At 41.5% G+C, this 15,309-nt stretch overlaps 1 protein-coding gene and 1 long non-coding RNA gene across 2 annotated transcripts in view; one reads left to right on the plus strand and one right to left on the minus strand.

Moving 5' to 3' along the window:
- Nucleotides 1–15,309, plus strand: part of QRICH2 (glutamine rich 2) — a 477,139-nt gene that overhangs the window by 385,763 nt on the left and 76,067 nt on the right. Inside the window, exon 13 of the mRNA XM_053709330.1 lies at nucleotides 11,291–11,450. Within this exon, the coding sequence (XP_053565305.1) occupies nucleotides 11,291–11,450 (160 nt within the window). The remainder of the gene's footprint in view (nucleotides 1–11,290; nucleotides 11,451–15,309) is intronic.
- The window catches only part of LOC128655774 (uncharacterized), a 300,545-nt gene that overhangs the window by 230,441 nt on the left and 54,795 nt on the right, over nucleotides 1–15,309 (minus strand). The window contains exon 2 of the long non-coding RNA XR_008401903.1: nucleotides 11,370–11,442. This is a non-coding gene — a long non-coding RNA (uncharacterized LOC128655774). The remainder of the gene's footprint in view (nucleotides 1–11,369; nucleotides 11,443–15,309) is intronic.

A 15,309-nucleotide genomic window follows, 5' to 3' on the forward strand; every position in this document is an offset into this window, starting at 1 on the left:
AAATTCTGCCATACCGATATAATGTAAACTCAGCCTTAAATGCAGTAGCAGCAACTGGTATCAGGCTGTCATGTATGTATATTTTACACTTCAGTATTCTGGGGAATGGCACTTCACTGGAATTATACTGTATGCATAAAACTTTAGCCTAATTTGCAGGGACTAGCAACAGGCTTTTTAATAACACTCAATTTATTAATGTTAAACGTTTTTTGCTGGCATGTAAAATCGTTTAATTTTCTGAGGTACTGGGTGAAAAAATGTTTTGGGCACTATTTTTTTCCACTTGGCAGTCGTTTTATTTAATTTATGACAGTTTACTGATCTCTCTCACTGTTATGTGTGAGGGGCCTTTTTTGGTGCTTTTGCTACGCATCAAAAAATTCAGTCAGAAGTTTATTGTCTTCCCTGCATGATCCGGTTCATCTCTACAGAACTCAGGGGTCTTCAAAACTTGTTTTGAGGGAGGTAATCACTCACAGCAGAGCTGTGAGATTGTAGTTGACTGTGATAAAAAAACGTTTATTTCTGTTTTTTTTTTTTTTTTTTTTTTCTGCTATCAGGGTTAGTTATCCTTTGCTAATGGGAGCAATCCTTTGCTAAAATTGTGTTTTTTACAAAGATTTGATGCTATAACTTTTCAGTTTATTAATTTTCAACTGTCATAACTTTTTCTGTGCTTCTTATAGGCACAGTACGTTTTCATATTATAGTAAATTACTTGAAAAGTATTTCCAAGTTGCTAGTTTATTTGCTAGTGTGTTAAACATGTCTGATTCAGAGGAAGATATCTGTGCTATATGTGCTAAAGCCAAAGTGGAGCCCAATAGAAATTTATGTACTAACTGTATTGATGCTACTTTAAATAAAAGTCAATCTGTACAAATTGAACATATTTCACCAAACAACGAGGGGAGAGTTATGCCGACTAACTCGCCTCACGTGTCAGTACCTGCATCTCCCGCTCGGGAGGTGCGTGATATTGTAGCGCCGAGTACATGTGGGCGGCCATTACAAATCACATTACAGGATATGGCTACTGTTATGACTGAAGTTTTGGCTAAATTACCACAACTAAGAGGTAAGCGTGATCACTCTGGGGTGAGAACAGAGTGCGCTGATAATATTAGGGCCATGTCAGACACTGCGTCACAATTTGCAGAACATGAGGACGGAGAGCTTCATTCTGCGGGTGACGGTTCTGATCCAAACAAACTGGATTCAGATATTTCAAATTTTAAATTTAAGCTGGAAAACCTCCGTGTATTACTAGGGGAGGTGTTAGCGGCTCTGAATGATTGTAACACAGTTGCAATACCAGAAAAAATGTGTAGGTTGGATAAATATTTTGCGGTACCGGCGAGTACTGACGTTTTTCCTATACCTAAGAGACTTACTGAAATTGTTACTAAGGAGTGGGATAGACCCGGTGTGCCGTTCTCACCCCCTCCGATATTTAGAAAGATGTTTCCAATAGATGCCACCACACGGGACTTATGGCAAACGGTCCCTAAGGTGGAGGGAGCAGTTTCTACTTTAGCTAAGCGTACCACTATCCCGGTGGAGGATAGCTGTGCCTTTTCAGATCCAATGGATAAAAAGTTAGAGGGTTACCTTAAGAAAATGTTTGTTCAACAAGGTTTTATATTGCAACCTCTTGCATGCATTGCGCCTGTCACGGCTGCAGCAGCATTTTGGTTTGAGTCTCTGGAAGAGACACTTGAATCAGCTCCATTAGATGAGATTACACACAAGCTTAAAGCCCTTAAGTTAGCTAACTCATTTATTTCAGATGCCGTAGTACATTTAACTAAACTTACGGCTAAGAATTCCGGATTCGCCATTCAGGCACGCAGAGCACTGTGGCTAAAATCCTGGTCAGCTGACGTTACTTCTAAATCTAAATTGCTTAATATACCTTTCAAAGGGCAGACCTTATTCGGGCCCGGGTTGAAAGAAATTATCGCTGACATTACAGGAGGTAAAGGCCATGCCCTGCCTCAAGACAGAGCCAAACCTAAGGCTAGACAGTCTAATTTTCGTTCCTTTCGTAATTTCAAAGCAGGAGCAGCATCAACTTCCTCTGCACCAAAACAGGAAGGAGCTGTTGCTCGCTACAGACAAGGCTGGAGACCTAACCAGTCCTGGAACAAGGGCAAGCAGGCCAGGAAACCTGCTGCTGCCCCTAAGACAGCATGAATCGAGGGCCCCCGATCCGGGAACGGATCTAGTGGGGGGCAGACTTTCTCTCTTCGCCCAGGCTTGGGCAAGAGATGTCCAGGATCCCTGGGCGTTAGAGATCATATCTCAGGGATACCTTCTAGGCTTCAAATTCTCTCCCCCAAGAGGGAGATTTCATCTGTCAAGGTTGTCAACAAACCAAATAAAGAAAGAGGCATTTCTACGCTGCGTACAAGATCTTTTATTAATGGGAGTGATCCATCCGGTTCCGCAGTCGGAACAAGGACAAGGGTTTTACTCAAATCTGTTTGTGGTTCCCAAAAAAGAGGGAACTTTCAGGCCAATCTTGGATTTAAAGATCCTAAACAAATTCCTAAGAGTTCCATCGTTCAAAATGGAAACTATTCGGACAATTTTACCGATGATCCAAAAGGGTCAGTACATGACCACAGTGGATTTAAAGGATGCTTACCTTCACATACCGATTCACAAAGATCATTACCGGTATCTAAGGTTTGCCTTTCTAGACAGGCATTACCAGTTTGTAGCTCTTCCATTCGGATTGGCTACGGCTCCGAGAATCTTCACAAAGGTTCTGGGTGCTCTTCTGGCGGTACTAAGACCGCGAGGAATTGCGGTAGCTCCGTACCTAGACGACATTCTGATACAAGCTTCAAGCTTTCAAACTGCCAAGTCTCATACAGAGTTAGTACTGGCATTTCTAAGGTCGCATGGATGGAAGGTGAACGAAAAGAAGAGTTCTCTCTTTCCACTCACAAGAGTTCCCTTCTTGGGGACTCTTATAGATTCTGTAGAAATGAAGATTTACCTGACAGAAGACAGGTTAACAAAGCTTCAAAATGCATGCCGTGTCCTTCATTCCATTCAACACCCATCAGTAGCTCAATGCATGGAGGTGATCGGCTTAATGGTAGCAGCAATGGACATAGTACCCTTTGCACGTCTACATCTCAGACCGCTGCAATTGTGCATGCTAAGTCAGTGGAATGGGGATTACTCAGACTTGTCCCCTACTCTGAATCTGGATCAAGAGACCAGAAATTCTCTTCTATGGTGGCTTTCTCGGCCACATCTGTCCAGGGGGATGCCATTCAGCAGGCCGGACTGGACAATTGTAACAACAGACGCCAGCCTACTAGGTTGGGGTGCTGTCTGGAATTCTCTGAAGGCTCAGGGACAATGGAATCAGGAGGAGAGTCTCCTACCAATAAACATTCTGGAATTGAGAGCAGTTCTCAATGCCCTTCTGGCTTGGCCCCAGTTAACAACTCGGGGGTTCATCAGGTTTCAGTCGGACAACATCACGACTGTAGCTTACATCAACCATCAGGGAGGGACAAGAAGCTCCCTAGCAATGATGGAAGTATCAAAGATAATTCGCTGGGCAGAGTCTCACTCTTGCCACCTGTCAGCAATCCACATCCCGGGAGTGGAGAACTGGGAGGCGGATTTCTTAAGTCGTCAGACTTTTCATCCGGGGGAGTGGGAACTTCATCCGGAGGTCTTTGCCCAAATACTTCGACGTTGGGGCAAACCAGAGATAGATCTCATGGCGTCTCGACAGAACGCCAAGCTTCCTCGTTACGGGTCCAGATCCAGGGATCCGGGAGCGGTTCTGATAGATGCTTTGACAGCACCTTGGACCTTCGGGATGGCTTATGTGTTTCCACCCTTCCCGATGCTTCCTCGATTGATTGCCAGAATCAAACAGGAGAGAGCATCAGTGATTCTAATAGCGCCTGCATGGCCACGCAGGACTTGGTATGCAGATCTAGTGGACATGTCATCCTGTCCACCTTGGTCGCTACCTCTGAAACAGGACCTTCTGATCCAGGGTCCCTTCAAACATCAAAATCTAATTTCTCTGAAGCTGACTGCTTGGAAATTGAACGCTTGATTTTATCAAAACGTGTTTTTTCTGAGTCAGTTATTGATACCTTAATACAGGCTAGGAAGCCTGTTACCAGAAAGATTTACCATAAGATATGGCGCAAATACTTATATTGGTGCGAATCCAAGAGTTACTCATGGAGTAAGGTTAGGATTCCGAGGATATTGTCTTTTCTACAAGAAGGTTTAGAAAAGGGTTTATCCGCTAGTTCCTTAAAGGGACAGATTTCAGCTCTGTCCATTCTTTTACACAAACGTCTGTCAGAAGTTCCGGACGTTCAAGCTTTTTTGTCAGGCTTTAGCTAGGATCAAGCCTGTGTTTAAAACTGTTGCTCCACCATGGAGTTTGAACTTAGTTCTTAATGTTTTACAGGGGGTTCCGTTTGAACCCCTTCATTACATTGATATCAAGTTGTTATCTTGGAAAGTTCTGTTTTTAATGGCGATTTCCTCGGCTCGAAGAGTCTCTGAGTTATCTGCCTTACATTGTGATTCTCCTTATCTGATTTTTCATTCAGACAAGGTAGTTCTGCGTACTAAACCTGGGTTCCTACCTAAGGTGGTCACTAACAGGAATATCAATCAAGAGATTGTGGTTACATCTTTGTGTCCTAATCCTTCTTCGAAAAAGGAACGTCTGCTACACAATCTAGATGTAGTCCGTGCCCTGAAATTTTATCTACAGGCAACTAAGGATTTTCGACAAACGTCTTCCCTGTTTGTCGTTTATTCTGGTCAGAGGAGAGGTCAAAAAGCTTCGGCTACCTCTCTCTCCTTTTGGCTTCGTAGCATAATACGGTTAGCCTATGAGACTGCTGGACAGCAGCCTCCTGAAAGAATTACAGCACATTCTACTAGAGCTGTGGCTTCCACTTGGGCCTTTAAGAATGAGGCTTCTGTTGAACAGATTTGCAAGGCTGCAACTTGGTCTTCTCTTCATACCTTTTCCAAATTTTAAAAATTTGACACTTTTGCTTCTTCGGAGGCTGTTTTTGGGAGAAAGGTTCTTCAGGCAGTGGTTCCTTCCGTATAAAGAGCCTGCCTGTCCCTCCCGTCATCCGTGTACTTTAGCTTTGGTATTGGTATCCCATAAGTAATGGATGATCCGTGGACTGGATACACTTAACAAGAGAAAACATAATTTATGCTTACCTGATAAATTTATTTCTCTTGTAGTGTATCCAGTCCACGGCCCGCCCTGTCACTTTAAGGCAGGTAATTTTTCCATTAAACTACAGTCACCACTGTACCCTATGGTTTTCCTTTCTCTGCATGTTTTCGGTCGAATGACTGGTAATGGCAGTTAGGGGAGGAGCTATATAGCAGCTCTGCTGGGTGAATCCTCTTGCACTTCCTGTTGGGGAGGAGTTAATATCCCATAAGTAATGGATGATCCGTGGACTGGATACACTACAAGAGAAATAAATTTATCAGGTAAGCATAAATTATGTTTTTTCATGTTCATGAGAATCCTTTGAATATATGAGAATATCGTCAAGGTATATGACAACACAGATATCTGTTAAATCTTTAAATATTTTGTTTTAACAAGCTAGTGGTTAATGTCCCTTTAACCTTTGATCATGTATTACGTTCCTTAAAGCAATTCTTTATTGCCTACTAATTATCAAAATATGTTGAAAGCCGAAGCAAAAACAATGGCCTAGATTACGAGTTTTGTGTTAGAGGCTGTGCAGTGCTAACGAGCAGTTTTCTCTCACCGCTCACTTACCTACAGCGCTGGTATTACGAGTTTTCAGAAACCCGGCGTTAAAAGGCAAGAAGTGAGCGTTGATCAAAATTTTGCTCATTACTGCACTCCAATACCAGCGCTGCTTAAGTCAGCGGTGAGCTGGCCATACGTGCTCGTGCACGATTTCCCCATAGGAATCAACGGGGAGAGCCGGCTGAGAAAAAGTCTAACACCTGCAAAAAATCAGCGTAAAACTCAGTAACGCAGCACCATTGATTCCTACGTGGAAACTAAAGTTATGTCTACACCTAACACGAACCCCGAGTCTAAACACCACTAATCTTACACTTATTAACCCCTAATCTGCCGCCCCCTACATCGCCGACACCTGCATTATTCTTATTAACCCCTAATCTGCCGCTCAGGACACCGCCGCCACCTACATTATACTTCTGAACCCCTAATCTGCTGCCCCCAACATTGCCGACACCTACATTATATTTATTAACCCCTAATCTGCCGTCCCCAATGAATGAAGGTACCTTTAAGTGATGTCATCCAAGATGGGGTCCCTTAAATTCCGATTGGCTGATAGAATTCTATCAGCCAATCGGAACTAAGGTAGAAAAAATCCTATTGGCTGATGCAATCAGCCAATAGGATTGAAGTTCAATCCTATTGGCTGATCCATCCATCTATTGGAACAGCCAATAGAATGCAAGCTCAATCCTATTGGCTGATTGGATCAGCCAATAGGATTGAACTTCAATCCTATTGGCTGATTGCATCAGCCAATAGGTTTTTTTCTACCTTAATTCCGATTGGCTGATAGAATTCTATCAGCCAATCGGAATTTAAGGGACGCCATCTTGGATGACATCACTTAAAGGTACCTTCATTCGTCTTTAGTCGTCGGATGAAGAGGATGCTCCGCGTCGGATGTCTTGAAGATGGACCCGCTCCGCGCCGGATGGATGAAGATAAAAGATACTGTCTGGATGAAGACTTCTGCCCGTCTGGAGGACCACTTCGCCCAGCTTGGATGAAGACTTCTCCCGGTAAGTTGATCTTCAGGGGGTTAGCGTTAGGTTTTTTTAAGGGTGTATTGGGTGGGTTTTATTTTTAGGTTAGGGACTTTGGGCTGCAAAAGAGCTAACTGCCCTTTTAAGGGCAATGCCCATCCACATGCCCTTTTCAGGGCAATGGGGAGCTTAGGTTTTTTTAGATAGTATTTTATTTGGGGGGTTGGTTATGTATGTGGTGGGTTTTACTGTTGGGGGGGTTGTTTGTATTTTTTTTACAGGTAAAAGAGCCGATTACTTTGGGGCAATGCCCCGCAAAAGGCCATTTTAAGGGCTATTGGTAGTTTAGTTTAGGCTAGGATTTTTTTTTATTTGGGGGGCTTTTTTTATTTTGATAGGGCTATTAGATTAGGTGTAATTAGTTTAAATATCTTGTAATTTGTTTATTATTTTCTGTAATTTAGTGTTTGTTTTTTTTGTACTTTAGCTAATTTCATTTAATTTAGGCAATTGTATTTAATTTAGTTAATTTATTTAAAGGGACAGTCAACACCAGAATTTTTGTTGTTTAAAAAGAAAGATAATCCCTTTATTTTCCATTCCCTAGTTTTGCATAACCAACACAGTTATAATAATACACTTTTTACCTCTGTAATTACCTTGTATCTAAGCTTCTGCTGACTGCCCCCTTATTTCAGTTCTTTTGACAGACTTGCATTTTAGCCAATCAGTGCTCACTCCTAGGTCACTTCACATGCATGAGCTCAATGTTATCTATATGAAACACATGAACACATGCTGTCTAGTGGTCAAAATGCATTTAGATTAGAGGCAGTCTTCAAGGTCTAAGAAATTAGCATATGAACCTCCTAGGTTTAGCTTTCAACTAAGAATACCAAGCGAACAAAGCAAACTTGGTGATAAAAGTAAATTGGGAAGTTGTTTAAAATTACATGCCCTTTTTAAATCATGAAAGTTTTTTTGGACTTGACTGTCCCTTTAATTATAGTGTAGTGTTAGGTGTTATTGTAACTTAGGTTAGGTTTTATTTTACAGGTACTTTTGTATTTATTTTAGCTAGGTAGTTATTAAATAGTTAATAACTATTTAATAACTATTCTACCTAGTTAAAATAAATACAAAGTTGCCTGTAAAATAAAAATAAACCCTAAGCTAGATACAATATAACTATTAGTTACAGTGGGGCAAAAAAGTATTTAGTCAGCCACCAATTGTGCAAGTTCTCCCACTTAAGAAGATGAGAGAGGCCTGTAATTTTCATCATAGGTATACCTCAACTATGAGAGACAAAATGTGGAAACAAATCCAGACAATCACATTGTCTGATTTGGAGATAATTTATTTGCATATTATGGTGGAAAATAAGTATTTGGTCACCTACAAACAAGCAAGATTTCTGGCTCTCACAGACCTGTATCTTCTTCTTTAAGAGGTTCCTCTGTCCTCCACTCATTACCTGTATTAATGGCACCTGTTTGAACTTGTTATCAGTATAAAAGACACCTGTCCACAACCTCAAACAGTCACACTCCAAACTCCACTATGGTGAAGACCAAAGAGCTGTCGAAGGACACCAGAAACAAAATTGTAGACCTGCACCAGGCTGGGAAGACTGAATCTGCAATAGGCAAGCAGCTTGGTGTGAAGAAATCAACTGTGGGAGCAATAATTAGAAAATGGAAGACATACAAGACCACTGATAATCTCCCTCGATCTGGGGCTCCATGCAAGATCTCACCCCGTGGTGTCAAAATTATCACAAGAATGGTGAGCAAACATCCCAGAACCACACGGGGGGACCTAGTGAATGACCTGCAGAGAGCTGGGACCCACGTAACAAAGGCTACCATCAGTAACACACTATGCCGCCAGGGACTCAGATCCTGCAGTGCCAGACGTATCCCCCTGCTTAAGCCAGTACATGTCCGGGCCTGTCTGAAGTATGCTAGAGAGCATTTGGATGATCCAGAAGTGGATTGGGAGAATGTCATATGGTCAGATGAAACCAAAGTAGAACTGTTTGGTAGAAACACAACTTGTCGTGTTTGGAGGAGAGAGAATGCTGAGTTGCAACCAAAGAACACCATACCTACTGTGAAGCATGGGGGTGGCAACATCATGCTTTGGGGCTGTTTCTCTACAAAGGGAACAGGACGACTGATCCGTGTACATGAAAGAATGAATGGGGCCATGTATTGTAAGATTTTGAGTGCAAACCTCCTTCCATCAGCAAGGGCATTGAAGATGAAACGTGGCTGGGTCTTTCAGCATGACAATGATCCCAAACACACCGCCCGGGCAACGAAGGAGTGGCTTCGTAAGAAGCATTTCAAGGTCCTGGAGTGGCCTAGCCAGTCTCCAGATCTCAACCCCATAGAAAACTTTTGGAGGAAGTTGAAAGTCCGTGTTGCCCAGCGACAGCCCCAAAACATCACTGCTCTAGAGGAGATCTGCATGCAGGAATGGGCCAACATACCAGCAACAGTGTGTGACAACCTTGTGAAGACTTACAGAAAACGTTTGACCTCTGTCATTGCCAACAAAGGATATATAACAAAGTATTGAGATGAACTTTTGATATTGACCAAATACTTATTTTCCACCATAATTTGAAAATAAATTATTTCCAAATCAGACAATGTGATTGTCTGGATTTATTTCCACATTTTGTCTCTCATAGTTGAGGTATACCTATGATGAAAATTACAGGCCTCTCTGATCTTCTTAAGTGGGAGAACTTGCACAATTGGTGGCTGACTAAATACTTTTTTGCCCCACTGTATATTGTAGCTAGCTTAGGGTTTATTTTATAGGTTAGTATTTATTTTTAAATATGAATAATGTAGTTAATTATAGTAATTTTATTTAAATTTATTTTAATTATATTTAAGTTAGGGGGTGTTAGGGTTAGACTTAGGTTTAGGGGTTAATACATTTAATATAGTGGCGGCGACGTTGGGGGCGGCAGATTAGGGGTTAATAAATGTAGGTAGGTGGCGGTGATGTTAGGGACGGCAGATTAGGGGTTAATAATATTTAACTAATGTTTGTGAGGCGGGAGTGCGGCGGTTTAGGGGTTAATATGTTTATTATAGTGGCGGCGACGTTGGGGGCGGCAGATTAGGGGTTAATAAGTGTAGGTAGGTTGGGACGACATTGGGGAAGGCAGATTAGGGGTTAATAAATATAATGTAGGTGTCAGCGATGTTGGGGGCAGCAGATTAGGGGTTCATAAATATAATGTAGGTGCCGGCGGTGTCCGGAAAAATTTTTATGATAGTGTTTGCGATGCGGGAGGGCCTTGGTTTAGGGGTTAATAGGTAGTTTATGGGTGTTAGTGTACTTTTTAGCACTTTAGTTATGAGTTTTATGCCATAATTTGAAAATAAATTCTTTCCAAATCAGACAATGTGATTGTCTGGATTTATTTCCACATTTTGTCTCTCATAGTTGAGGTATACCTATGATAAAAATTACAGGCCTCTCTCATCTTCTTAAGTGGGAGAACTTGCACAATTGGTGGCTGACTAAATACTTTTTTGCCCCACTGTATATTGTAGCTAGCTTAGGGTTTATTTTATAGGTTAGTATTTATTTTTAAATATGAATAATGTAGTTAATTATAGTAATTTTATTTAAATTTATTTTAATTATATTTAAGTTAGGGGGTGTTAGGGCTAGACTTAGGTTTAGGGGTTAATACATTTAATATAGTGGCGGCGACGTTGGGGGCGGCAGATTAGGGGTTAATAAATGTAGGTAGGTGGTGGTGATGTTAGGGACGGCAGATTAGGGGTTAATAATATTTAACTAATGTTTGTGAGGCGGGAGTGCGGCGGTTTAGGGGTTAATATGTTTATTATAGTGGCGGCGACGTTGGGGCGGCAGATTAGGGGTTAATAAGTGTAGGTAGGTTGGGACGACATTGGAGGAAGGCAGATTAGGGGTTCATAAATATAATGTAGGTGCCGGTGGTGTCCGGAGTGGCAGTTTAGGGGTTAAAAAATTTATTATAGTGTTTGCGATGCGGGAGGGCCTTGGTTTAGGGGTTAATATGTAGTTTATGGGTGTTAGTGTACTTTTTAGCACTTTAGTTATGAGTTTTATGCTACAGAGTTGTAGTGTAAAACTCATAGCTACTGACTTTAGAATGCGTTAGGGATCTTGGAGGTAGAGGGTGTACCGCTCACTTTTTGGCCTCCCAGGACAGACTCCTAATATCAGCGCTATGGAAGTCCCATAGAAAAAAGACTTCACGAAGTTTACGTAAGTCATTTTGTGGTCAGGCCAAAGAAGTGTGCGGTGACCCTAAAGCTTCAAGACTCGTAATAGCAGCGGGCGTAAAAAAGCAGCGTTAGGACCTCTTAACGCTGCTTTTTTACCCTAACGCCCAACTCGTAATCTAGCCGAATGTTAGTACTTTTAATACAAATTAATGGGACCCTAAACGTCTCCCTCTTAGTGATCGCACCTCGGAAGTGACTGATTCTGGGTACAGCAACAGCGCACGCAGCTGTGGGGGTAGCAGCACCCGAACCTACCTTTTCCGCCGCTTTGCTAAGCTTCAGAGCATCGCCACAGCAACCTCTGAGGAACATCTGAGCGCTGGAATCACTGCAAAGGTAAAAGGGACAGGAGTAGAGAGAGAGAGAGTGTGCAGTGAGGAACAGGGACATATGGGGAGGGTATTAAGATGAGTGCGCTTGGATTTAAGGAATAGAAAAAATGGTCTGGGGGTTGAGATGAGTGCAATAATATTTCAGCAGAATTTTGTGCCAAAGTTGTTTGCATCTCTCTTGTTCACACGGTCTTTACCTCTTTCTTTCATTTTGTTTTATTGTGCGTTTTTTTTTTACTCCATAGTAACAGTAGATGATAGATTATAGTGACAGCATGTGACAGATGATAGGTTATAGTGACAGCATGTGACATGATGGGTTATAGTGACAGCATGTGGCAGATGATATGTTATAGTGACAGCATGTGGCAGATGATAGGTTATAGTGACAGCATGTGACATGATGGGTTATAGTGACAGCATGTGACATGATGGGTTATAGTGACAGCATGTGGCAGATGATAGGTTATAGTGACATCATGTGACATGATGGGTTATAGTGACAGCATGTGGCAGATGATAGGTTATAGTTACAGCATGTGACAAATGATAAGGTTATAGTGACAGCATATGACAGATTATAGGTTATAGTGACAGCATGTGACAGATGATAGGTTATAGTGACAGCATATGACAGATGATGGGTTATAGTGACAGCATATGACAGATGATGGGTTATAGTGACAGTATGTGACAGATGATAGGTTATAGTGACAGCATGTGACAGATGATAGGTTATAGTGACAGCATGTGACAGATGATGGGTTATAGTGACGGTACGTGACAGATGATGGGTTAAAGTGACAGCACATGACAGATGATGGGTTATAGTGACAGCACATGATAGATGATGGGTAATAGTGACAGTATGTGACAGATGATAGGGTTATAGTGACAGCACATGACAGATGATGGGTTATAGTGACATCATGTGACATGATGGGTTATAGTGACAGATGATAGGTTATAGTGACAGCACATGATAGATGATGGGTAATAGTGACAGTATGTGACAGATGATAGGGTTATAGTGACAGCACATGACAGATGATGGGTTATAGTGACAGTATGTGACAGCTGATGGGTTATAGTGACAGTATGTGACAGATGGTTTATAGTGACAGTATGTGATAGATTATAGGTTATAGTGACAGCATGTGACAGATGATAGGTTATATTGATAGATGATGGATTATAGTGACAGTGCATGACAGATGAAGGTTATAGTTAAAGCACGTGACATATGATAGTCCAGCTCACCAATACTAGATATGGTTTGATAAGAGATGATGGGTTATAGTGACATCACGTGACAGATAATGGGTTATAGTGACAGCACGTAACAGATAAAAGGTTATAATGATAGCACGTGACAGACGAAAGGTTATAGTGACAGCACATGACAGATGATAGGGTTATAGTGACAGTACGTGACAGATGGGTTATAGTGACAACACGTGACAGATGATAGGTTATAGTGAAAGCACATGGTAGATGATAGGTTATAGTGACAGCACATGACAGATGATAGGTTATAGTGACAGCACGTGACAGATGATGGGTTATAGTGACAATGACAGATAATGGGTTATAGTGACAGCACATGACAGATGAAAGGTTATAGTGATAGCACGTGACAGATAAAAGGTTATAATGACAGCACGTGACAGATGAAAGGTTACAGTGACAGCACATGACAGATGAGAGGGTTATAGTGACAGTACGTGACAGATGGGTTATAGTGACAGCACGTGACAGATAATGGGTTAAAGTGACAGCACGTGACAGATGAAAGGTTACAGTGACAGCACATGACAGATGATAGGGTTATAGTGACAGTACGTGACAGATGGGTTAAAGTGACAGCACGTGACAGATGATGGGTTATAGTGACAATACAAGACAGATGATAGGTTATAGTGACAATACATGATAGATGATGGGTAATAGTGACAGTATGTGACAGATGATAGGGTTATAGTGATAGCACATGACAGATGATGGGTTATAGTGACAGCATGCGACATGATGGGTTATAGTGACAGCATGTGGCAGATGATAGGTTATAGAGACAGCACATGATAGATGATGGGTTATAGTGACAGTATATGACAGCTGATGGGTTATAGTGACAGTATGTGACAGATGGGTTATAGTGACAGTACATGATAGATTATAGGTTATAGTGACAGCATGTGACAGATGATAGGTTATATTGATAGATGATGGGTTATAGTGACAGTGTATGACAGATGAAAGGTTATAGTGAAAGCACGTGACAGATGATGGTCCAGCTCACCAGTACTAGATATGGTTTGATAAGAGATTATGGGTTATAGTGACAGCACGTGACAGATAATGGGTTATAGTGACAGCACGTGACAGATGAAAGGTTATAGTGACAGCACGTAACAGATGAAAGGTTATAATGATAGCACTTGACAGACAAAATGTTACAGTGACAGCACATGACAGATGATAGGGTTATAGCGACAGTACGTGACAGATGGGTTATAGTGACAGCACATGACAGATGATGGGTAATAGTGACAGCATGTGACAGATGATGGGTTATAGTGACAATACATGACAGATGATAGGTTATAGTGACAGCACATGACAGATAATAGTGACAGCATGTGACAGATGATGGGCTATAGTGACAATGACAGATAATGGGTTATAGTGACAGCTTGTGACAGATAAAAGGTTATAATGACAGCACGTGACAGATGAAAGGTTACAGTGACAGCACTTGACAGATGAGAGGGTTATAGTGACAGTACGTGACAGATGGGTTATAGTGACAGCACGTGACAGATGATGGGTTATAGTGACAATGACAGATAATGGGTTATAGTGACAGCACATGATGGATGAAAGGTTATAGTGACAGCACGTGACAGATAAAAGGTTATAATGACAGCATGTGACAGATGAAAGGTTACAGTGACAGCACATGACAGATGATATGGTTATAGTGACAGTAAGTGACAGATGGGTTATAGTGACAGCACGTGGCAGATGATGGGTTATAGTGACAGCACATGACAGATGATGGGTTATAGTGACAGCACGTGACAGATGATGGGTTATAGTGACAGTACATGACAGATGATAGGTTATAGTGACAGTACGTGACAGATGGGTTATAGTGACAGCACATGACAGATGATGGGTTATAGTGACAGCACGTGACAGATGATGGGTTATAGTGACAGTACATGACAGATGATATGGTTATAGTGACAGTACGTGACAGATGGGTTATAGTGACAGCACGTGACAGATGATAGGTTATAGTGACAGCACATGACAGATGATGGGTTATAGTGACAGCACGTGACAGATGATGGGTTATAGTGACAGTACATGACAGATGATAGGTTATAGTGACAGCACATGACAGATGATGGGTTATAGTGACAGTAAATGACAGATGATGGGTTATAGTGACAGCACATGACAGATGTAAGGTTATAGTGACTGCATGTGACAGATGATGGGTTATCGTGAAAGCACGTGACAGATGATGGGTTATAGTGACAGTACATGACAGATGATGGGTTATAGTGACAGCACATGACAGATGATGGATTATAGTGACAGCACATGACAGATGTAAGGTTATAGTGAAAGCATGTGACAGATGATGGTCCAGCTCACCAGTACTAGATATGGTACAAAAAGCGAATTCAAAAAAATTGTCTGGTCATTATTTAGTATTAAAGCAGCATATCTCTCCTAAAAGGTCGTCAGCCCTGACTTAAATCAGTCCTTGGGTGTATATCAGTAATCCTAATACTTATATTAAAGAATCTTTTTACCATCCAAACCTAGAGGTTCTCACATCCATACACTAT

Source organism: Bombina bombina, chromosome 1 (assembly GCF_027579735.1).
Source record: "Bombina bombina isolate aBomBom1 chromosome 1, aBomBom1.pri, whole genome shotgun sequence".
Taxonomy (NCBI): Eukaryota; Metazoa; Chordata; class Amphibia; order Anura; family Bombinatoridae; genus Bombina; species Bombina bombina.